The following is a 25,411-nucleotide window of genomic DNA, read 5'->3' as shown; positions in this document are numbered from 1 at the left end:
TGTATGATAGAAATATTGAATGCTCTATGTAGAGTGAGCAGGGCTAATAAAGAATTAATGCATACAATTTCAGAACTGTAGGGGGCATTGATATTTTTTGCTGTGGTACTTACCTTACTTACCTCCAAATACCTAAAACTCAGTATTATCCTTCTGGATTCCCTGAGGATGCCTGAGGACACAGCTATTCATTCCATTCTAGGACAGAACAAGGTGATTGTTTCTCCTCTCTATGTACCACTGTCTCTGTATTGATTTCAGAATAATAGCAGATCACTAGGTTGCAAATGTTTGGAAAAGTTAAAATGCAGTTCCAGTTTCCAAAAGAAAAAATATTTCAGCTTTCATACTAACTTTTTTTTTGCTTTTGGGGTTTTTTTCATCTGTTTTTTGTTCAGAATTACCTGAAACTGTTGATTCCATTGGGAGGAAACAGCCATTTATTTCAGAAGAGGTTACTCTCCAACTCTTTGACATAGTGAGAATATATTTTAGGGTCAAGATTATTTCAGTGTCACATCATAATTGTGTTTTCTTTCTTCAGATCACATTAAACTGATTGATCTGTATCCTTTTTCCCTTCATCTTGTCTTCCAAACATCCATTAGATAGCATCACAGACAGCATGTTCCTAGTGGTTTTAAATCTTTCAGATAATTCACCCATGTTTAGCAACTACAGAATTTGCTACAGCGGGAGGTAAAATAAGCTCATATGTTGCAGCAATTGGGATATGTGTCAGAACTGGCCAGGTAGTGTGCTCCTAGCACTGTTTTAGGAGTCCGACATCTTTACTTGTGTTTAGAGTCTTAATTCAGTCCATGAAGAGAGCCTGAAACAGGTACAGAGCTACAATGCCAAAAATCTTGGGATCAGGGAAAAATCCCTCCAGTACTGCATTATCTACCTTCCCTCCCAAGAGCAGTAGAAGTATCACAGATGAAACATACATATGTTTAATCCAAATTTTGTAATGTTAATTCAGTCTAGCCATTTTCTTATAATATTAAAATCCATGATTATTTACAATTTTAATTTCAGTCATCTTGAAAAATCTTCTGTTATGAGGCCCATATTTATTACTCAAGGTTATTCCTTCCTCCCTTCTGCTCCCTCACACGTAAACACACGTCTCAGAAATCCTCAGTGTCTCTTCTCTGGAACACACTCTACACTCTAGTTTCAGAGTGAAACTATATGTTTTAGTTAAATGTATTGGAGCACTTTGTTGGTTGGGGTGATACAAATAGTACTAAAAGTAAGTCATGAGTGATCTTGGTGAATGTGTGCAATAGACTACTAAGGACAGGTAAAAAGTATTTCAGCATGTGACCATTATGGCTTGAAATTTCCAGTAGATGCCGTAACTTTCGCACTATGAAAATTGCATGGAATATTTTCTCAACGTTCTGCTAAACTGCAAAAGTAGTGCTTAACTTCCCTATGTCTTTAATCACCATTTCCAGATCTAGAAAAAATTTTTCTTACTGATACAGATTCTGTCTATAAATGTCCATGTGGTTTTTCATCATCCTTGAAAAGCAATTTATGTGTGACAAAATTTCAATTTAACAGAGAAATTATTCCAGTCTGCGTATCTTCATGAACTAGGAATAGAGGAAAGCAAATGGATGCTTATTTAAACAGTGAAGTGCAAAAGGGATTCTGATAGTTTGAAAATGTGTGCTTTAAAACTGTTTTACTTTACTTGCTAATTACAAATAAAATTTCTATATTAGAGGTTCAAAAAGGAAAATAAATACGCTTCGTGCAGTAACTGTCCTTTTGGGATAGTCTCTTTTTACAGTTTGGGGCTATTATTAAAAAAAAAATGAAAAAAATAGTAATTAGTCTAGAGTGAAAAAGTATTAATGAAAGACCTGCAGATTAATGCATCCAGCTACTTGTAATTTTTTAATTCCCCAGCTTCTTGTTGGTTTCCTGAAAGGTTTGCCCTTTCCATGGGCTTGGTGCTTCTATTTGCTTGGCTCAAGTGACCTGCTTCTTCAGGGTGAAAAGATGCAACACTCCAAGCCTGCATAAGAACAAGTGAATGTTTTGTAGCTGTTTGAATTTCTTGAAGAAAATGAGCTCTGAAAGGACTAAAACAAACATGCAAACACGTGCCCTTTTTTCTCTTTTTAATTTTATTTTCAGTACTTTTTGCTCACACAACATTCTTAAAATGATCAGTATGTTTTTCTTACAGGCAGATCAAAATCATGCAGATCATCTTTGTTACTTTCTTACAAGAGAGATAGTTTGGTCAGAGTACAGAATAGATTCACAGACTTACAGAATACTGGGTTGAAAGGGGACCTCAAGGATCATCTAGTCCAACAAGTATTTAGGTGGTGGTAGTATTTGTGATACCTAGAATCTTCTTCCTTCACCACATCATTCTCTTTCAAGAAATGAAGTCTGTGAGTCAAGTCAGAAAAAGTAAGGAGCTGTCCAGTCCATAGAGCAGAAAAGTTTACGAGTAAGGACCAAGTTCAGAGCATCCATTGAAATTTCTGCCGGCTGTCTAAACCCCCACCTTGTGCTCCACCTTGGCTGTCTACAGTTAAAGCTTGAATTGGAATCTGATGTACATCAGTCCTAGGGAAAGAATATTGTCTGGACAAGCCCCATTTTCTAGTATGGATAAAACATCTGTGTAATTCACATGGGTGTTAGAAAAGGACTCTAGTGCCTCAACTTACTGTCCTTCCCCTTCTTATTTCACAAATGGGCGAACAAAAAGAAGAATTATGCCTAAAACCATTTCTAATCATCTCCTTACTAAAAAGGAAGTAAACAAGATGGTAAAAGGTCAAAGGGAAGAAAAATATCTAGATGTACTAAGTAGTCATCAGTGAGCTATTTTTTAATACAGCACAAAATTGTAGCAGATTTATGACATATTTCTTGCTATTTATAAATCGCTTTATACAGGGAGATGTTAGATGTTAGAAGACTCCAGTCCAGCCTGAGAACTTCCACAGGAAGAACTTTGTCTCAAACCGAGACAAAACAAATACCTCTTTGCTTGATGACCTTGATGACAACTTTTTCAGTAGTGTTTCCTTCTCTCCTGTGCTCCAGCAGTCACTTTTTCATGATGAACACTTAATTTCTTGCAACTGAATTTTGGGTATCTGTTCATTAGTAACTTTTTCTTTGTGTGCGTGCATGTACATATAGAGACATATACACACACAAAAATACATATAAAAACATCTCTAGATGCTCATGAGTGAGCTTGTTTCACTTACATTAATTCAGCAGGTCTGATCTGTGGAAATTGAGTGAAGATTAGAAAATGTGACATCAGAAGGGATGCTGCTTAGCATGTTTTCATCTGTTGCAGAGTTGCAGCTGTAAGTATACACTCACAGCTGTAATTACATCACTTACAAGATGCCCATAATTCACAATGCAAGGATTTTATGCTATTAAGTATGTTACTTTCTTCCATATAGTATAGTTTGGACTTGGTGGTGGTTTTTTGTATTATTCCAATTCTTGTCAGTTGATCATTTTTGCAAACATTTAATTATTTTGGGGAAACATTGCACATAAAGCTGCTTCTGTGTCTTTGGCCCTTCTGCTAATAAATCATAACATGTCTGTATTACATTACATAAAAACGGAGGGGTTTATTTCCTCATGGTTGCAGAGGCTCTGTAAGCCTAATGGCTGTTCTGCAGAATCATTAGCACATACACTGCAGTCTATATGAGGTGAGGGCATAGAGCAGCTTAATTATTTTCATTTGCTTGCCAGAAACTGCCAACATATTTTTTTCCCGTCTTTGTGATGTTCAATACTAACATCACAAACAAACAGTCTTTAAACAGTTGCTTTAAACAAACTGTCTGCAGCTACCAAATAAAAGTCATTAATGGATTATTTTCCATTAGACTGTTTTGGTTTATTTTATAAATGAGATAGGTGCTATCTGTGAATGCAATTATAGGTGCATATGCACAGCATCTGGATTGACATACCAGAAAGATTATCAAACCAGATTTTACTTGTTCTGATTATTCATTTCTACACATGTATTCTGAGAAAGAATTATTTTATACTCTGTTCCAATGAGATTCTTTTGTAAAAAAGATAACACTTGTATTGCACTTATTTTCTGCTTTCTTCAGTTTGAGAGCCCCATAGTCATCCATGAAGTAAAAGTGAAACCAGCATTTCACTGTCACCTTAGGAGAGACCAGAAAGTTTTAGTTCCATGCAGTCTTAAATGTGCATATCCCTCAAAGATATTTGAGTTGTCCTTACAAAAATGAGCATATAATCTTCATTTTCATCTCTATGAGTGTACAATATTCATTCTTCTTTCATTTCAAAATTAAATGACCTGCACAAAGTCACGGAGTCATATGGAAGTAATAGTTGAACTTTTGGTTAGAACAGGCAGCTCTCTACCCCTGGGGTGTTTCAAGGAGTGCATTCCTTCCCTTCCACCCTTTTTATCTCAGATGAAGCTTAACCCAGATAAAGTTGTTTGCCACACATGTAACAGGCTTTGATTCAGCAGCTCTTTTCTTGTTCTTGCCTGTGACTCAAGCACAGTTCATTGACATGGAGCTGAATGTTTTCCTGAATGCAGTCAGTACCGCAGTCACTCAAACTGGTACTTTGGTTTTCTCTATGTAGAGACCACCCAGGTCTAGTTGTTTAAACTGTGCTTCACTTGGAGTTTTAATTTTTAACTCTAGATGTAACCTCAGGCACAGCTAACACTGTCTCAGATCTGTGCAAAACAATATCACAAAACCTTTCTAACTGTTTATGTAACCAGTAGATGAAGTAATTGCAAGCAGTATGGTAGATAATGTGCACCTAGTTATATCCTTGGTGGAATTCACTCTATCCTCTTTTTTTTAGTCTTCTGAAAGCATAAATATATATTTACACAAACACAGAAGCTCATCAATGTGAGTATAAAGTGTTCCCCAAGGCAGCTATTTGGTTTTTATTTCATATGACTAAATTTTCACTCTTTATGATTTTTTTTTCCTTTAGGTCAAGGATAAATAAGGGTTTCATACTCTCCATCTTTTGATGTTTGGAAATGTATGTGTGCACAGATGCATGTGTACACATGTATGTATAAAAACAGTTAATATTGCTAATTAAAAGCAATATCAATAAAAAGCCCATCATAGCTCATTTTGTTGAATTCCACTAGAAGCTTTTAACCCCATGGTTTTTTATAACAAAATAGCTTTGTCAGTTTTTCTGAGGAGCTGTGAGTTAATGTATTTGCCAGCTGAATTGAAGCATTTTTAAATTGAAGTTATTAGGAATGCAACTCCCTAAAGATGGTATGTAATCCAGAAGAAAACTGTTAATAATTATCATTATTTGTGAATTTTCAATGAGGCTGTTGCTCTCACTTTTCATCTTGTATATTGGCTTTTGTGTTTGGGTTGTGTATTTTAGAATTGGTGGTGAAAAAAGATCATTTTGTCCCAGGTCAGGATTAAAGTTCTTGTCAGAGGGACAACTGTTCTTCATGTGTTTGTCTTCAATGCAAGGGTAAAGAGGTATTAGGAATCCCTTGACTGTTTGCATCTTACCTCTGATCAAAGTTGTAGAAGGACCCGAAGTTTTTCCTTCTTCATTTACTACCCTTGAAAAGTATATCTGTGATTTTAGTGTGCAAGACTAAATGTGTGGTCACCAGGACAGTAAAGTGAATGAACTGGTAATAAAGAGAATCTCTTAAAGGTCTCAATTCTATAACATTGTGGAAAGGTGTATGTAACCCCATATATATTTTTATCTCATACCAGGTATTTAATTGATTCCAGTGCAATGTCATACTTCTCCCTACTATATAATCAGTTATTTGCAGAAGACCAGCAGTTTACCCTAGCTGAAGTCTTTTTGATAACCTGTAAGGGAGGTAGAAGGAAGGAAAAAGTTGCTATCGGGTTTGTTAGTGCAACAGCTAAAAAAAAAAAAAGATTTTTCTGTTTCTGAACTTTTTCTGGTGCAAGTTGCCAAAAACAAGTTTCAGTAAGTCTTAACATCATTAACTTCCTAATATCAGGTCCTACCTTGTGTTCAGATTCCATGGCATTTTTGTGGGGCCTTGGTAACTTAGCCCAAACCAAAAAATTTATGCCTGATCTCAAGGCAAAAAAACATGGTTTAACCTGCTACATGCTGAAAGCATGGCTCCCATGCTGCTGTTTGGTTGGAAGGGGAGGAGGAAAAGGGAACCAAATCAAAGAAATGTTGCTCTAGGGAAGCCTGAGCCTGCATTTTTCCAGCAGCTGAGACTACTGGTGAACTTATCCACCCTCTGGTGCTCATTGACATGACCTGTTCTGCCCCTGAAATGCTGCTGTAACTCCTGCCTGTGGCATTTGACTGTTGAACAGAAGCTGACAAAGACCCACAGTCTCAGCCGTTGCAGCTTTGCTTTCAGTAAAAGTGGTCAGACCCCAAGAGCAGAAGTGCTCATGTCCATTTTCCTACCTATAGCAGTGGTACAAACAGGGTATGTACAGATTTCACCTCTGCCTTATACCCCGGCACATCCATTGAACTTTTGGCAGCTAGCATTTGATAGGTTCCAGGACAGAAAACTGTATTTTCACCATTGTATTCAGTAATCCTGAAGGAACCTTCCCTCTATGCATTTTTTCATTTGTATTTTGAACATCCTCATGATTTGTGCCAGTGAGTTCCACAGTCAAATTTTGCATTGTACTGAATTATATATATATATACACACTTTCTTATGTTACTTTTCAATCTGCTCTATGTATGTATGCTGCATGTAACACATGTTAGTGTCCTGTATTTCTTAGAAGAAATAATGAATGACCATTTCCTGTAGACTTTCCCCTTGTCATTCGCAGTCACACACTCTTGTGTTTCACCTCCTTTGCCTCTTCCAGTCTGAAGACTCATGATTTTAGTCCTTCATATACAGAAACCATTCCATTCCTGTGATCATCTGTGTCTCCCTGCATTATATCTCTTGTAGTTCTTCTGCCTTTGTGTGAGGTGGAGTGACCAGAATAAATAGCCAGATTTAAAATGAGGATGCATCGTTTATACAGCGGTGTGACAATGTTTTGTTTTCTCTATTTTCTCATAATTGCTCCTACCTTTCTCTTTGCTTTTTTGAAAGCTACTGAGCCAAGTGCCCACAGAGTTACTCGCAGTGACTCCAAGGTCTCTGTCCTGGGTGGAACGGAGCTAAATTAAGAGTCTTTATAGCTATATGTATAGTTAGGGCTGTGTATACCCACAAGCAGCACTTTGCATTATATCAACACTGAATATAATTTCCCTTTTATTGTGCTCTTGGAATTTGTAAGATCCTTCTGCAGTTCTTTGCAGCTGGTTTTACTTTGACTATCCTCTTTTTTTCTTTTATTTTTTGTCAGTAAACTTTGTCATGCCACTATTCACTCTCTTATCCAGATCACTTCGGAAACAGCACAGCACAGATCCTTATGGGACCCACTGATAAAGTGTTTCCATTGTGAAAAATAGATGTGTATTTACACCTTATTTCCTTTCATTTAGTCAGTTATGGGAAGTCACGTAGAACTTTCCCTTCTAATCCTTGGCATCTTAGCTTCTGTCAGAGCTTTGATCAGGGACCTTCTCAAAAGCTTTTTGGAAATACAGATTCACTCCAATCATGTTTCCCATGTGATTCCTAACTCTTCCAGTGACCTCTAAGAGTTTCGAGAGGCAGAAGTTACCTCAACGAAAGACAAGCAGATTCTTCACTGATTTATCTTAGATGTGTGTGGATATGTTCTAATCAATATTTATAGCTTCAGTGGATCTGCCAGCTGTAGCAGCCAAGTTGTGCAGTTCCTCAGGCCTTTGCCTTGGAGGAATTTTCATGTGATGCTTTTGCCAGGGTGTCTGTGAGGGGCAGTGAGTGTGGCCATGGACAGTGGAGAGCAGCTGGGAGCAGCCACCTCTTCAGCTGCTGCAGCCAAGGGCAGTGAAACAAGTCCTGGGAAAGCCCTTTCCCCCCAGCTTCTGCACTGCTACTCCACTACTGTAATTTTCCCCCTGCCCTTTTAATCCTAAAACCAGAAAGTTGGGAGAGGTTGACAGGTCAAGCTCCCTTGCAGGCACATACATGTTCTCCTTCATTGCAATCCACTCTAATCACAGAGGAGCAAAGAGAACTAACTCTCCGTGAATAAAATGGAATGAACCCAGATGTTTGGAATAATCCCTGAAATGCGATTAAAACCAAAAGAGGTTAGATGTTGATACCAAAATATTGATATATTTTATTTAATAGTAAAAGAGGGAAAGAAAAGAGAAAAAAAAAAAGAGAAAATAAAAAAAAAGAAAAGAGAAACGGGAGAGAGTCGGGGGAGGGAAGACAGGGAGAGTGACAGAGACACAGATTAATATTATAACATATTTTCAATAAAGTTTCGGCGGGGGCTAGGGACGCAGGGCAGCCACAAGCCAGAACATCGCTCATGGTAAGTAGGGACAGGACGGAATCTTTCATAACGCGTCAATTACCACCCGATTTGGACCAATTTTACCTGATTTGTCCAAGGTGGACGGGCCACCTCTACTTAACCCGGAAAAGGAACATATAGTATTTATATGTGTTCGAAAAATAGAAGCATATCACCCCTCCATGGGTCCCAGCAATGTTTCCTTGTTCTCCTCCATCTGGTCTTCTTGGTGGTGAGGGTATCATGCCAAAATGTATAGAATCCAGTGGATTAATCTACATTTGGGTAGGTGGAAACACACAAGTACCTCCCTGAGGGGAACCAGTTGGACACTGTCCATCAAGACTGTAGATCTGTTACATCATGTAGTATCATGTGCAGCTCTGGTGCAGGGTCTGGGAACCCCTTTGGGGGGGCTTTCATGAGCCATGACACCCCCTCTGCTGTGCCCCATGTGAATGTTCCGTAGATGTGGCTTTCTAGGGGTGGGAGGCCATGCAGCTGGGTTGGTCTGCACAGTGGAGGATGGGTGTTCACTGCCTCTGACCAGAGGGTTTTTTCTATACACAGAAAACCTTTGCTCCTCTTCCGTTTGGTGTAGGGGTTGGTGCAAGCCTGGCAGCAGATAACCCTGGGGCTATAGTCTCCCCGCCTGAAGGTGCTGGGCTTAATCCTCCTGTGAAAGTATTCTTCTCCCCAAGCCCAGACCTGAGAGTAGTGTCACTTTATCTTATCTCAAATCAATTGACAGTCCAGGGCCTCAGTCAGGAGGCCCATTCAAGGTGCACTGGTCTTCAGTGCAGCTTTTGTTATACAATTTTGCTATAATAGGCAAAAGTCGTTAGTAAAAATATTTAAGCCATAAAGCATAATATTTCAGTCTCAGACATCCTTTTCCTCATTTCCCGTTGATGCAGGTGTAGGGGGTACTTTGAGATGATGCACAAAAGAGAGTAAATTTTACTCTTAATTTGGAAAACTAGCAATAGCTGCTTCAAGGATAGAAAGTTAAATCTGTTTTCAGAGACAGTGTGGGCTTTATTTCCTGCAGCTCCATTTCCTCCTGCATTTCATTGACAGAATATCATTCAGACTGCAATTCCTTAAGTACTTTACAGTTCTTGCATTTTAAAATGGTCTCCCATGTATATGTCATAATATATTTTTACTGTGATGTATAATATATTCTACTGTGATGACATAAAAAATCAGGAACTTAATAAAGAAATTTGAGGGGTTGAAGTGCTTGATTCCTAAAAAAAAAAAAAAAAAAAAAATCCAGTAAGGTAAAACTTATGGGGCAGTTAGACTCTTCAAGGAAATAACCATAAAATCTTTATAGCATGAAGATTATTCTTGTTCTCTTCTTTGCATGGTTTCCTATGAAAATAAAGATCAGAACCTTAGAGTCTGTACAGTCCAGAGAAGATCTTGGGAAGATCTGTTCTTGCTGGTTCCTAATTCAAAAATAAACCACCACTTAATGAAAAAAGAAATTGCACATTCAAAGGCAATAATTCTTGGATTGAGTGCTGTTTTAGACTGTGGAGCTCATTGGCACATGGAAGTCTTAATTATTATTGAGAGTCTAGCGAAACAGTGGAGCGCAGGAGCAGTCAGTAGTGTTAAGAATTTTAAAAGAGGTTCTTCCTCTTCATCAAAACTTAAGTTCAGCACAAGATTCTAAGAATTAAACCTTGGAGAGAGGAGTTAGGGGTGAGAAAATGCTGAAATAAAAACACGGAATATGAACTGGTTTGTTCTTATTATATTCAGTAGAGGGAGGAAATAAAATCTCATAAACACCATTCTTCTGCAGTGTTTGTACCTCTAAGAAATACAAGTGTGGGTACATTGATACTGAGAAGGAAAACAACCAGTTCCATGAATACCCATATTTCATTCTTAGAATTCTCTCTAAGCCAGAGTCAGCTCTTCAGGATTCATAGACACATACAGGATTCACTGCTTTGCTGCTGTTAAGTCTTGCTCATTCTCCTAAGGCCTTTTCCAGGAGGAAATTTTGGCCTTCTTTCCAGCTAGATGAGTGCAGCATCTCCCCTTCACCATAACAGAACAGGACTGCAAACTATGTACAATTATGATTGTTGCAAGCTGTGCTCACTTGCTTTTCTGTATGTTTCTAATTGGGAGAAAGTTATCATCTCTCAGAGAGAAGAGAAGAAGAAGAAGAAGAAGAAGAATTAATTCTGAGTAGTGTGAAATCTGAAAACAAACAGAAATTCTGTAAATTCACAAACATTTTAATAACTTGTGCATGTTTGTGGGAAAGGTAGCAAGAAAACACGAAAATAAGATATCGGGAGTTCTACTCATACCATGAGTATTCTGTTTTTTCCTCACAGCAGCCTGAGCTTAGGAGGATGAAGATTTTGGCCTAAACAACAAATTTTCTTGACATTGCTAAAGAGGCTGTCAGAGCAGATCTGTCTGCAGCCTGTGAGCCAATTCAGGAGGCCTCTGTTGGTCCCTCACAGCTTAGTTCATGCAGTGTTTCATGCTGGAAGCCTTTGATGCCTGTGCTGATATAGCTGCTGTGGATTAAGTATCGTTTAATGGAGGAGAAATTTTACTAGCTCATTCTGTGTCACCTCAGTGGGACTGAAACATCAGATGTACCTCACTTTGCTCCCAGTTCCCTTTCATGTTGCATCACACCTCCTCTGTATGAATGGCACTGTTGCCATCTGTTCTCCAGCAATGGGGTTAAGCAGAATCTTCCTAAATCTGAAACCTGACTTTAATGACTTGTCTTTGTGGTGCGATGCAGGTTCTGGGTTGACCAATGTTAAGACAGAAGAGATATCTGAGGTTAAGATGGATGCAGAGTTCCGGCATGACTCAGGATATGAAGTTCATCATCAAAAGCTGGTAAGTAAACAAACAGTGCTTTCCACACATGCATTTTGAGTTGCTGATTCAATCTTGAACTAGTGAATAATTATGGCCATGTTTTGCTTGAGTGATGTGGATACTCAAAGTGCCAACAGAAAGTTATCATGTGAATAGATTATGATTTTTCTGGTTCTCTCTTCAATGGGAGTAAACCTGGAACAATGTCAGCGAAGAGGATGGGAAGTCACTGAGCCTTACATGAAAGGATATTCCAACAGTTCCTGTCCTTGCACTGCCATGTCACCGGATGTGCTTATATGGAGAATACTTGTCCCACAGTCCATCTGTCTCATACCGAAAGAGAAGGGATACAGAGGAAGGAAAATGCTGAGTTTAAGGAAACAAAAGAAAGAGCATTTGAGACACATAGCACAGTGCAGCAAGACATAGAATGACACTGATTCAGGAATAGAGTCCTTTCCAGCTGTGTGGTAGCACAGCTGGTAATGGTGTATGCACGGAGTATAACCTTTCACAAGAATGCCTGCTTGGGATAAAAGGAGATTCTCCACTGGCCTTAATTTTAGTTTGTGTTTGGCTTTTCTCTTGGTTTGAAAGACAGGTGTCTGCTAAGGAAGGCAGAAGCCTCCCTTGGAATGGCAGATGCAACCCCCTTCCCTCCAAGTTATTATAATTTTGAAATCAAGGGGGCTTTTAGGCAAAGATGTGGGAAATAGGAATAACAGTTCTTTACTATTATATATATAACCAGTCAAACAAACAACAGTAACTATGGCAGTAACAGCAAACAATCACAAACCCAGTCCCAGCCTTCTCAGCTGTCAGGACCTTTCCCCTTGGGTGCAGTTCCGCTCGCAGCCGGCAGGGGCGCTGGCGGCTCCCGGTGAGCAGGGCAGGTGCGATGGTTCCCCCGCGGCTGCAGGGGGCGCTCCGGAGCGAGCTCGGGGAGCACACGGCAACGGTGGCCTGGGATCCCGGGAAGGGATGGAACAAAGGCTTCACAAACCCCTGGGCAGCTGGTCCCAGTGTCCGGCTGGACCCTCGGGAACAGCAAGCTGGAACGGCAGGCTGGAGCGGCAGGGATGAGCGCAAATCCTGGATGGCAGATGAGATGTATCCAAACGGAGAACCCCCCGGAGGTCTAGGCAGGCAGGGCAAGCACAGCTACAACGTAGCGAAGGCTCAAAGCAGCGGCGGGGCAGGGCGGCCACGGCCTGGCTCCGAGTGGGGCAGGGAAGGCGGGCTTGGGATCCCGGTGTTTCTCCAGCAGAAAGAAAAGCAGCCGTAGAAAAAACAGCTTCCTCTCTCTCTGGATGCCGAGACCAAACTGCCCACACCCCCAGGTGAAACAAAAAGCCAGATCCTTTGTTTTCCTTAAATATTCAGCCATTTGTTTCTGTAGCAACATGTATAGGGGGGGAAAATTCCTTTAACAGAAAAAAAAACTAGGACTAAACTAAAATCCCAACAGCTTTATCTGTGTGTTTTGTTCCTTAAGATATGTTAAATTATTATTAACAGGGGAAGGGCAGGTAGGGGCAAAATATTGTTCCCCATTTGAACTGTGCTTCTTGTGAACATAAAAAGGACAATTTTGACCCAATACCAGAAGACCCAGATTTGTGAAGAAGAAGGAGAAAAGAAGAACAAATCCACACCCCAAATCCTCCATATTGTTACACATACATATCATTATATCCCAGAAACCTAAATTCTCTAAACCCAGGGTTCCAACATCAACCAAAAGCACTGTAGGTAAGAAAAGCATCTTCTAAAAATTTTTTTTGGTCACTTAATAAGCAATGAAGAACCTATACAGCAATGTTGACTATAAACCTGTTCTGCTTCTTTTTAAAGGTATGTGATGAGGTTTCAGTTCCACAGCTTTCAATATCCTGATATTAAACTTGAAAGCTTTTTTCCCTTAATATATTAAAGCTAAGTAGTGTTTAAAATTAACATGGGACTCAAAGTTGCATTTGAACTAGGCAATCACTCAGTGAAAAGATGTTCTGCCATCTCTTTGATGCCGAGAACTGAGAATTCCCTATTTGATGAGTTAATCCAAAATGCATTAGCACTAATTTGGGAAAGTCTGATGTGCTTAGCTCAGATGGGTTAAACATGCCGATGGAGCAAACCTGTGCAGGGTGTAGAAGGGAAGGAACTTGCAGGAATGTGTGCTAGGTACAGTAGTTACTGGTTGTCATAGGCACAGCACCACCCTTCAGTGTATAAGTGGTTTGATACCATCCCAATGAATTTGGTGCTGGGAGCTCCCCATACCATGGTGGCTGATGGGGAGGGCATTATAGTCCCTGCACATGGTAATCTGTGTCATGCTTAAAATGGGACCTTTCCAGCTTTTCACAGCATTTTTTGCCATACTTTTTACTGATAGGTACAACCACTACTTAAAAATTAGTAAGCTGTCTTCTAAGTTATCTTTTCAATTGAGACTGAGCAGGGCTTCTGGTATTGCTGTGCAAGTACTGGACTGATGCTTACAGGGCCTTGCTTCCCTGCCACACACCACGTCCTGTCCAATGCCCCTCTCCATTTAGTGTTAATTCGAAAGCAGGGAGCAGAAAACACTTTGAACTGTGCTTCCATTCTGTGCCATGGTAGAATTTCCTGAAACAGTCTCCTAAGGATACTGCTTTGAATTCAGCTGCACATTGTATTTTACATGCAGACCTCTGAATTGGGTTGAAATTGCAGTTATTTTGTCCTTTATGGAGGTTCACGTTTGAACTGTACATTAAGTTGATTTTCACGGGTCGGAGTGCTTAAGGCCTTCCTCTCTTGTACATGTGTATTAGCTGAGGCATTTCACAGTGCTCTTCAAATAGTATAGTAACAGAATTTTAGTTCTAGGCAGATAAAATTCATGGAAGAAATTACTACTTTGCATTGGCTCATGCCAACGCTATCCATTGTGTGTACTTTCTAGTGAATTTTTAACTTTGTTTAAACACATTTCTTGCTTGTGACTAGGAACAGTATAAATATTTACACTGCATGCTTTAATATCTTTCTGAGGAAGGTTGTGTTTCTTAAAGAGTACAAATGTTATACAGCTCATTATAATTCTCAGCTGGTTTCTTGTTTCCCTCTGTATTTTTGTTAAATATTTGTCAAAGTATTTAGTCTTTCAGCATGAGGTAGTCATACAGTTTTGTGAATGTAATTTATTCTCTAATTCTTTTTGCCCATTTTGGTTAAAAATAACAATGATAATGATGATGATAATAATTTTAAAAGCCTGCTGTTGACAAGCAACAAAAGGGTTGTAATATATGCTCAGGTGTAAAATAATCCTACGTATTCTTTGAATACAGAACCAGGGCAGCGAAAACAATCACCCATTTTTCATACCTGCTCCTGCTTATAAAAGCCAGTCTTACTAAATGCAGAGTAAAGCATCTTGTGGTCCTCTGTTTCGCCTTATCAGTGCATATAATTCAAGTGGATTTTCTCTGGTTTTCACACAACTGTTACCTCCTAGGTTTCACATAAGTACATCACACAGATACAGCTCATTCTCTTTGCCCTGCAAAATCTTGAAGCAGTCCTTGGTGGTCACTTAAATCAGTGATAGCTTTTGTTGGCTCATCTCCTTTGGTGTGAGAATTTTCTCCCAGCTGGTTGTGTGCAAGTTTCACTGTAGTCCTACAGGTCCTTCACTACTCTTTTATCAAAAAAATGCATCATAGTCCACAAACAAGCCACACAGATGTAAATTATGACCATGCACATGATTAGCATTCTGAAAATAAAGAAATGTGTGTGCTCCCAGGTTACTCCACTCAAGCCTATCACTCACTGTGCAATTAGCTTGACTTGCTTACTCAGGGAAAAAAGGCAGCTACTGTCTGAGACCTGTGTGAAGCTGAGAAACATGGAGCTGAGTCCCCCTTTAGCACAGCACTGCCATACCACAGTGGTATTTCCCAAATTGCCCCTCTCCAGCTTTCGGAGCTTTGCGGCACAGCAATCCAGGTTTGAATAATTAGGAAGACATGAAGTGCCATTTAATTACTGATGTTTCAATAGCCTTTATGTTGCTGTGGCAGCAGGGCATGTTAGTAAAATGTTCAGTGAGCTTTCTATTAGCCATCTTCCTTTATTTTTCTTTAGGTGTTCTTTGCTGAAGATGTGGGTTCAAATAAAGGTGCCATCATTGGACTAATGGTGGGAGGTGTTGTCATAGCAACAGTGATTGTCATTACATTGGTGATGCTGAAGAAGAAGCAGTACACATCTATTCATCATGGGGTTGTGGAGGTAAGAAAAGCACAACTGGTGTCACCTGTGCAACACAGTCAGCACACTGCTCTATAAATACTAATTTATGAAGGAAGAAACTCTGCTTTTGGCTGTTGGCATTGTTACATCCAGCAGTGTTGAATCAAATTGCTTTATTTAGTAAATGCAAACACATTGTAAACCATGTTAAAGTGGGTATAAAACCACAAAACTTTATTCTGTAACTATTCCAGACCAATCATTTCACAATGTGAAAGTTCATTTTATAAGAAATTTGACAGTAGCCAATGAGAAGATACTGCGCAAGAGGAAAAAGCTGGTTTTACTGTTGGGAACTCACGTACCAATTTCTTTATTTAGCTTTAACACTTGAGACTGGCCTTCCGTAGCTTGTGCTGTGCACTGCAAGGATGTTCCCTAGGCAGATATTTTATTACTCTCTGTTCTCTAAACAAGATTTTTTGTTGCCACCAACAGCTTTTGATTTATGGCTGATCTGAAACTCATAGTTTTGAGAAACAAATAGTGTATAAGACTCTTATATAGGATTTTCAAGATGCAAATCTGTTGCAGTGGGGATCCTGCAACACGCATATATCAAACCAGGAGTCCCGTGGAAAGGAAATATATATGGACAGACAGATTCTTGATAGCTGTTTCAGAGAGATGTTTATTTCTCCAGCCGCATGGCCGGAGCTCTGCTCAGGAACTGTTCCAGTCACGGGACCAAGGGTCCTTCTGCCCGCGCAGGGAACACAAACCAACCAATGGGAACGAGGCTGAGCAGGGGCAGGGAAACCCCGTGTCTGTGCCCTCAGGGCCCCTCTGCCAGGGCTACACGGCAGGGGAGGGACCCCAACACAAATCCTTGTCTCTTCTTAGTCTGCCAAGGCAATTTGTGGTCAATTTACAGTAATTTAAAATACTTTATCTATTTCATGGTTTTAAGATAAGATCTCTGTAAGTAGAAAAACTTCATTAGGAGAAGTGGAAGGAGGTTCATGTAACTCTTTTTCTCCCTGTTTAGTTTACTCTGTGAGTGTCTGGTTTGCAGATAGCACTTGTATTATTAAGCACTTGAGACACTTGTATATGTTCGCCTTTCAGAATTGGTGTTTTACATTTTTGATTGAAACTGAAGTCTTGATCAAGTCCGTAGTTTATGTTGGTTTCACCTTGAGTCAAATGAACCTTACTTTGGTCTTGCTGGAGGCACACATGCTTCGTGATGCATTTATTTCACTGTCTGGGATAATGAAGGGTCTTAAGAATTATTTGTGTAAGCCTTTGTCTTAAGCATGTGCTTGTGCATCCTTGTGTCCACACTGTGCATATCCATGTGGTTTGAAACCTTCCAAAGAGACATGGTCAGAAGAGCACCAACAGTGTGGGATGATTTGCACAGGTAGCAACTTGTGCAGAATTTTGGACCAAGAGGCAGAAAACAGCAAACTTTAGCTTTCAATGTGATAGCTTTCAGACCATTTTGCAGAAAATTGAAGCACATTTTAGTATTAATCCACCAAGCTGATACCTGCTGCCAACAGTTGTGCCACCAGAGACTCTGCTTTGGGTGAGAATATAGTGAGAATGAAAAAACCAGGAACCTTGCTAGGCCAAAGTCCCAAATCAGACATTGAATGTGGACATATTTGCCAGTTTGGGCAAATTTGGAAATGTATCCTCTGAGAGAAGGCAGGTTACAACCACCCCTCCCCCACCAGGTTCGGGGGAAAAAAATAATTTTTTCCTCAAAGGAAAGTGAAAGAGATAAAAACTATTTATTTAACAAACACACAGGAAAAGGATAATAATGCTAAATAATAATAAAACCTTTCACTCTGCTGAGAGAAACCTGGGAAAATTTCAGAGTCTTTCCATAGTCTCTCTCTCCCCCTCCTTGGAGCTGGACAGGGTGGTGGGGCCACCTCCAGGGCCAAGGTCTCGGTGGAAAGTCCTCCCAATGTATTCTGATGTTGAAATCGTCCAGCAGAGAAGAAGGGAAAAATCGGAGTCCTAGGAAAACAAAGTTCAACTCTCTGGAGGAAAAGGAGCTGAAAAACTGGCCGAAAGCTGGCGGGAAAAAAAACAAGCCGGGTGCTTCCTCCCGCTCCCATCACTGCTGTTAGAAGCAAGAGGAATCTGTGCGTATATCTCTGTGTCCTTGAAACATGAAAACAAACTGCAAACTGCTTTGAAGGTTTTGCTCAGCTTTTTTTTCTCTCCCCCCTCTCAGGCTCAGTTTGAAGGCATAGAAAGGCACAAAATTAATTTCTGGGCATAAAGCAGAGATATGGGATACACATCATAAAGTCACCCCAAGACAACATACCATTATTGCAGTACAACCTTAAAATTCTAGGTGGGCTTCACCTGATAAAATGACATGGCAAAGGTGATCCTGGACTTCTACAAGCTTTCTTTGGTGACAGTGAATTTGGAAATATTGGCCTAGAAATAACATGCACAAACTGAATAAGTAATTCATGTCAAAATGACAGCATCACTTAGGGAATAAAAAATTTTACAGCTAAAACCATAAAGCTTTAGCACGCAGATGTACCAAGAATCTTAGTGGATTTATAGAATCACACTGTAGATTGTGTCACCTTGTGGATTTGCTGGCACTGGCAGCCAGGATTCCTCCTTCTGCCAGACTTGCTCTGTGGTCTTGGCAGACTGCACAGCCTCACTGTCTGAGCTTCTCACCTGCAAGAAAGGTATAACATCTGTTTTCGTCCTAAGTCGGTAAAAATTGCGTAGCACTTGTACTGGGGACAAAAAAAAAACCCCAAACACCAAAAGAGCCATATACAATTGATGTTTAATACCAAAATGTCTTCAAAATTAAGCTGTTACTTTCTAAAGAGAATTAAGTTATTTAGCTACATCACACCTCTAGCATACTGTGCACAGAAAGCATAGAAGAGCAAAATGACTTGATGTAAAAATAACTGTACATCAGCTCTAGCTTGATTGAGTGTATTTTAACTAATTTGCCACCTCTTCGTTGTGTGTCAGAAGTTACTGTGTGAATTTAACTCTGTGATAATGGAAGATTACAAAACAGGTCTTATTCCACCTGTATTCTTGTCTTCCAAAAAGTCAGCTCTGTTGTACTCTCTCATTTCACTATAATTTTTTTAACAAAATAAGTTACTAAAAATCCTGTTCGCATTTTTTTAAGCTCTGAGAACAGATATACTTGTCCTATTTAGAAGTGTAATTTTTCCCTACTCTGAGAATAAAAATGTTCCAAAGTTGTTCGGCCTCCCCAAGAAAAAAAACTTCCGTAGTTAAGTAAATAAATGACTGAGAGATTGAAAATTACTTACTACATGTGCACACGGGGGCTCCGACAAATGTTTTGAAGGGGTTTTTTTGCGAGTGCACTCCTGTCTGCAGGAGGTTATTCTCTCAATTGAAAGCAGGTGGCAAAAGAGAGATTCTCACGTCTGCTGTGCGCTGGGCAACCACTGACTGTCTCAGTTTCTCCTCTTTTGAGGATATCCTGTTCAAAGCTCATTTGCTTTCTGACAGAGGCAGGACCTCCAGCAGTGACAACAGGAGGGCTTTGCAGCAGGAGCAGAGATGACACTGAAATTGCTGAAGGGGTAGATGGGCAAACAGTCTCACAAGAGGTTATCTACCTAACTGAGGTGTTTTTCAAGAGACATCATGTCACAAAAAAAGGAGCACCTACACCTCTTACATGCTGTGTTCAGCTTCTGCCACCTCCATATTTGGTGCAAAAAGCTTCTTAAAATGGAGAGGGGCTTTGGGGATTTACTGACAAGGAGATAATTGTGTTCAAAGCATGTCATTTGGCAGAGTGGTACCTAGGGCAGAGGTTGTAAGGAAGAGTTTGGGTAGCATCAAAATGGGTAAAAGAGAATAGAAGAGAAGACATTCAGGATGAGTGATAGCGCACGTAGGTTGATGGTTAGATGGATTACCCTGTGGCAGAGAGCTACAGGAAGGAAAGGAAGTACCAGCACTACTTATTTTAAAGGCTGAAGAGGAAATTAAAAAAAAATTGACTAAGACTGCAAGTTGGAGCTTTAGTAAATCCCTTTCATCTATAAATGCCATATTTCAGAGTTTATTGGACTTTTACTAGAAACTGATTTTATCAAAATGAAACTTTTTAATACAGAACATTGTGCAAAGGTGTTAAAAATTCAGTCTTTTTTTATTGTCCTTCCTTTTTTTTTCTAATCTCTTTTTCCTTCTTGATTTTCTTCCAAATGTCTCATCAATTCTTTGATCTCTTCTGCCTTGCAGTTTCCTTGATTACTTTTTAATTTATGATGGTCTCTCACTCCATTTCTTTCTCACAAGCAGGTTATGCTGTGTACTTACCACATTTTCTAGTCATGAATAAGAAAAGCTGAGCAAGAGACTTAAACTAAAATAAGTGACAGAGTTCAATACAGTGTTGTTTGGAGCTTTAAGACAGAAGTCCAGCACATGTTTTGGCATCCCCCTCCTTTGCATCCCAGCCTAGTGGGGGAGCCTCCTAGAAATGAAAATGCTCTTGGGCAGGTATTGATACACATGGAACCCTGGTCCGTAAATGCCAGAGCTTCATACTGAGTCTTAATTTTATGCCAGAAGAGAATCTGTTAGTGGGATTAGTTGTGAATTGTGAGACTCTCACTTCATGAATTGAAAAAGCACTGGATGCTCTGCCATAGTGGTGATACAGCGTAGAAGAACCAGGGCTGACTTGGTCCAGCAGCCCCTTCAAGAGTGAACAGAATGGTGGCTTTTTCTCTGCAGCCGCTTTTATTCTTATTTTCTATAAGTGCTGGAAAGGCTGCAGGAACATTTGCCATGTTCCTGCTTTGTTCTTGCCTTCACAGCCATGTTCACAACAACTTCATCAGCAGCAGAATGCTGTTAATGCTGTTAAATTCAGGAGTCCTCAGGGTGGGGATTAGGTCTTTGGCACATTTTTACAAAATTTATATGGAATGGGTTTGTTAGGCCCTACTGCTGTTAAACTGCTGGCATAACAAGTGCTCTACTGAACACCAATAGCATGGAGGGATTGCCAGTCAAAGATTCACTGCATATGGATCTAGATGGTGTATTTTTGTGGAGGGAGAAGTTGGCAGCCCCCAGAAAGGACAGGTAAAGCAGCAGAAAGTAGCCCAGCCCATGGAGTAGTGGCAAAGGTGAGTGCTGTGAGGTGTGGGCCTCTCCCCATCCCTCCCCAGCCCTGCTGCCAGTGTAGGGGACACAGAGCAGCAGGCATGAACCACACAGCTGTACCCTGGCTGCTGAGCACATGGCTGTGCAGGATGTCTTGGGCTTTGGGAGAGGGAGGTTGAAGAGGAGACAGGCTGTGAAATTCCATGGGGCTCTTTTGTTCTTGATGGATCAAAATGGTTGTTGACAGCCAAGTTGAGCACTCAGCATGCACATGGGCTGGCCAAGGGAAGCTTGCATTCTTCAGAAGAAAAAGGTTGTCACTTTTGGAGAGGGAGGAACCAGGGAAAGGAAAAAAATATTCCCTCTTCCCCTCAGTTTCTCAAACAAGGGAGATACAGCAAGTGACCTCTAAGCATGATCTTGCTACCTAAAACCATGTCACAGGAGGTGAAGAAATAGATGGATTTGGGGATCGTTGCATAAGAGAAGTACTGCATGCAAATGCAATTTAAAAAGAAAGAGAAAGAAAGCCTGTGAATGGCAGTATTAAAAGTCCAAGTTATATTGCAGAATTTGAAACACAAGGAGCACAGTGTCAGCACAGCCCAGTGATCCTTTCTGCCTGGCATCCTGTTCCTTGCCCACAGGAGTCAAGGGCTTGCTGAAAGTCTCAGGGCTCCCATCTGTGAAGTTTCACAATAGCTTGTGAGCAATATATAGAGTGATATATAACCTTTAAGTTGGATATTTCACAAAAGTATCTAATTATTGTGTAAGAAAAACACATCTGATGGGAGATGTAATGTTGATTTTAAATGCAGTTTGAGAGTCAGGACATGGACAAGGGGCACAGATATGAAAATGGATCAGATATGAAAATGGGGTTAGCAGTTCATCTGAGTAATCAAATGCATAGAGAACCATTTCTTAAATAGCAAATAAAAGAGCATATAAAGTGGAAATGGCTCTGAGAGGAGCCATTTTCTGGTGGGACTGTGGGAAAGGTGGTCAGTACTATGTTGTAACCTGCCACAATGAAAGAGCAGCTGCAAAAATAAGCTGAACAGCCTGTGTTTGTCCCAAGCATGGGAAGAACATACCTTCAGTCTTTCTCCAGGGTATCAGGGAACAATTTACCAACATTTTCTCACTAGGCTGAGATATTTCTAGTATTGCAGAGTAGATTTAAAATTGGTATCAGACATCAATACTTCTCCTTTGCATTTTTATTAAAAGGTTAGATAGAGTAAGTTTCTTGAGAGAATATACTTTCCTTTATCCTAAAGGCTATTTAGTTGCTGAAAGCGAATTGCTGTATTTCCTAGAGGTCACTGCTTACAGGAATCCACAGGAAAATGTTCATACCTAATATTTAACAGTAGAGTTTTAGGCACCTTCCTGATTTTAAATTTTTTAACACTGTAAAATTTCACTTTTTACTTTTTTGCTTTTAGGAGATGATGGAGACATCAGGTAGCAAATGAAATAATTAACAACTAGACTGTTTTCATAGGTGCTTAGCAAGATAGCCAGGGTTTGGTAGGTTTTGAATACACAACTACTGAGCTCATACAGGAAAGGTAAAATACCTAATTAAGATTTAGAGGCTGTTCTCACCCACTTTAATTTGATGGAGTTTTATATTACTGTAATGTTCAGTGAAGGAGGAAAATAATCTGTGGAGACGCAGGTATTCAATGGAGAAGTCATAACTGAGCTTTGTGCCTGTCTCCCAAGTAATCAAGAAAGGTTAATTTTTGTTAAGTATAAATATTTAAACCAGTGCAGACATGTCATGTTTTTTGTCACTAAACTGAAACAGACACAGCTTTGGAGCTAGAGGAGTTCTGTGCTCCTGAGTGCAATGGGATTTTTTGCTCACCTTGTGCCTGGCTGCTCTGGAATTTCCTTGCTACCCTCATTTTCTCTTTTCCAATTAATGTTTTGAGACCATCATGCCTGCAACAGATCTGAGAGCACAATGCAGGCAGAAGGCAGCCTCAAGCCACTGCCTCCAGCTTTTTGGTGGGCTTTTTCTTTTCTTTTGAGACCCAATTGATCCCAAGTATAGATATTGATATATATATATATATGCTGGGGGGGAAAAATCTCTTAATGAGGGACTAGCAGGGAGAGGCAAACGTCATCCCCCTTTTTTGTTTGGGGAGTTGCTTCCCGAGCCAGACAACAAATTCCAAAGCTGGTACTGCTGGCTTTGGTCAGCTGGTTTTGAAATCCTGCAGCAATAAAATGAGTTAGAGAGTTGTTCTTGGTGCATTATCATCTTCTGTTCAAAAAGTGAGCCAAAGGATGCTTTCTGCCCAAACACACAGGGTACAAAGTACATTGGATGGCCATAAAGTGGGGAAACAAGGGGTGTGCTGTGAATTAAGCAGGAATGTGACCCTGGTTGTCCCCTCTCCTGACAGGTGGATGCTGCAGTGACACCAGAGGAGCGCCACCTTTCCAAGATGCAGCAAAATGGCTACGAAAATCCCACATACAAGTTCTTTGAACAGATGCAGAACTAGGACACCATAGCAGCCTCATGAGTTGGACAGAAGAATGATTGCTTCACTGCCCAGTGGTGTTCAATTATAATGTCAAAAGAAAGAAAAACACTCTGCTTTATTATTTACTCATTCTCGCCTTTTGACAGCTGTGCTGTAACACAAGTAGATGCCTGAACTTGAATTAATAAAATCAGTAATGTATTTTCTCTCTCTTTCTCTTTACATTTCAGTCTTTACACTACATTATTAATGAATGTTTTTTGTGTACTGTAAAGAGGTTAGCTGTATTTAACTAGTGCATGGATAGATTCTCTTTCCCAATTATTTATCATGTAGTTCCTTAGCCAGTTGTATATTATTCCTGTGATTTGTGACAAAAATTAAGTCCTAGTTGAAACATGCTTTAAGAATTGATGGGGGATGCTTTCTGTGTCTGTGGGGTTTAGCTGCTTCTCTTTGCTGAGCATTTTTTTCTGATCACTATGCATTTTAAAGTAAACCAACATTTTTTTTTAAGTATTCCAGATGAGTTATTGAAATTTCTTTCCTCTGCAGCTGCATTTTGTTGTACAGATTGTTGCTCCTGCTGTATTAGTGATGTAGAAATTATGGGAATATACATTTGTTTCTTTGTGCCTGTTTTATGTGCACACTTTAGGCATTGAGAGGTAAACTTTATTTTCTTTTCCATGTATCTTTTTGACCTTAAAAAAATTATTAAGAAGAGTCCCTGTTAATTGTGAGCACTTCTGGGGGAAGAAGTACCTGCTGGCCAAAAATTAACAGGGGTCCTCTGCAGGATGATTGTACAGAGCCATTGCTTATGAATTGATAGCTTTCTACACTGTGTTACATAAATAAATTAAAAAAAGAACATGTGGGCAAGAGTTTTCTTTGGAAGCAGAAAACAAAGAGTTCTAAAAGTCACTTAAACAGAATACATAGGTGTTCAAACTGAGAGAGGGTTGGGATCCTACAGAGATTGTGGCACTGACAGTTGGACCAGAGCAGAAGGAAGGCAGCAGTGAGACAGGGCGGGAAGTTGGGAAGTGGGGAGTGCCAGCTTTGGCACAGCTACCCCTCTGAGATGTTGTCTCTTTTTTTTTTCCTTTTCTTTTACTTTCCATTTGTATAATAGTGTTTTAATGTAAATAAATACATTCCTGGAGGAGCCCTGTTGTAGTAGTGTGTTTCTGCGCCAACCAGCCACCCTTGCTCACGCAGAGGAGCATGACATGGATGATTAACCAACCTCCCACTTTCCTGGCCATCCGCAGGAGTGATTTACCAGCAAACTCTTCCCTCTCCTCCCTGCACCTCCTGCTGGCTTTCTGGCAAGATCCATGCCCTGCAATGTGCTATACTGGTGAAGGCAAGGAGGAGCATCCCAGGCTGCATCCAGCCTGATTCTGCTGCCTCACAGCAAGTGCCCAGGAAGGGTAGGACAGCAGCACCAGGAATTTTTTCTGCAGGAAGAGGGCAAAGCCATTGGTGAGCTGGGATACACATTCTCTCTGTTGCCTGAGAGCTTCCTTCAGCTCCTGGCCCTCCAGGAGCACTCCTGTGGTGTAGGGAGAGCACAGTAACTCACAACATAGGGCTCACCTGCCTAGAGAGATGAGACCACAGTGGGCGAGTGGATCTGAGGATCTTCAAGATGGCCTTTGTACCCAGCCCAAAATAAGGACTCTTCTGTTTGAACTTGGAGATGGATTCTAGAATAAAACCAGAGGGGTGTGTTTGTGAAAAAGGAAGTGAATTACTGTTTCTTTACAGTGAATGGGTTAGATAAAGCAGGAGTGAGGGAAGAACTAGGAGCAGAATCTCTTCAGGGAAAGCCTCTTTCAGTTTGTGTGCAAGCCATGGCAGCCTCTTCTTCAGCCTCGTTGGTAGCTTTTGTCTCTGCAGCAACGTGAGGCATGGCTGCAGTGGGGCTGCATAGCTCAGGCAAGTGGCTGAGTCGCCCCTGACCTCAGCTAGTAGAAAACAAGTTTCCAGTCCTGTTACTCACTAGTCCTTCCCCATCCATGATCTTCCACGAAACCTCACCTGTTCAGGTAATTCACCTGCTGGCCTGGAACACAGCCATGCCGGCAGACTGACCAGGACAGATGTTCAGTCAGTGAGGGG

General features: G+C 40.4%; 1 protein-coding gene across 1 annotated transcript in view; it reads left to right on the top strand.

Annotated features, from left to right (window-relative positions):
- The window catches only part of LOC104686955 (amyloid beta precursor protein), a 172,991-nt gene extending 148,539 nt beyond the window's left edge, over positions 1-24,452 (top strand). The window contains exons 14-16 of the mRNA XM_039550395.1: positions 11,257-11,357; positions 15,483-15,629; positions 23,198-24,452. Of these exons, the coding sequence (XP_039406329.1) occupies positions 11,257-11,357; positions 15,483-15,629; positions 23,198-23,299 (350 nt within the window). The 3' untranslated portion in view covers positions 23,300-24,452. The remainder of the gene's footprint in view (positions 1-11,256; positions 11,358-15,482; positions 15,630-23,197) is intronic.
- The last annotated feature ends 959 nt before the right edge of the window (positions 24,453-25,411 follow it).

The sequence above is a fragment of the Corvus cornix genome, chromosome 1 (assembly GCF_000738735.6).
Source record: "Corvus cornix cornix isolate S_Up_H32 chromosome 1, ASM73873v5, whole genome shotgun sequence".
Classification (NCBI taxonomy): Eukaryota; Metazoa; Chordata; class Aves; order Passeriformes; family Corvidae; genus Corvus; species Corvus cornix.
Note: the sequence above shows the minus strand (reverse complement) of the source record. Positions and strands in the feature narration are given on the sequence as shown.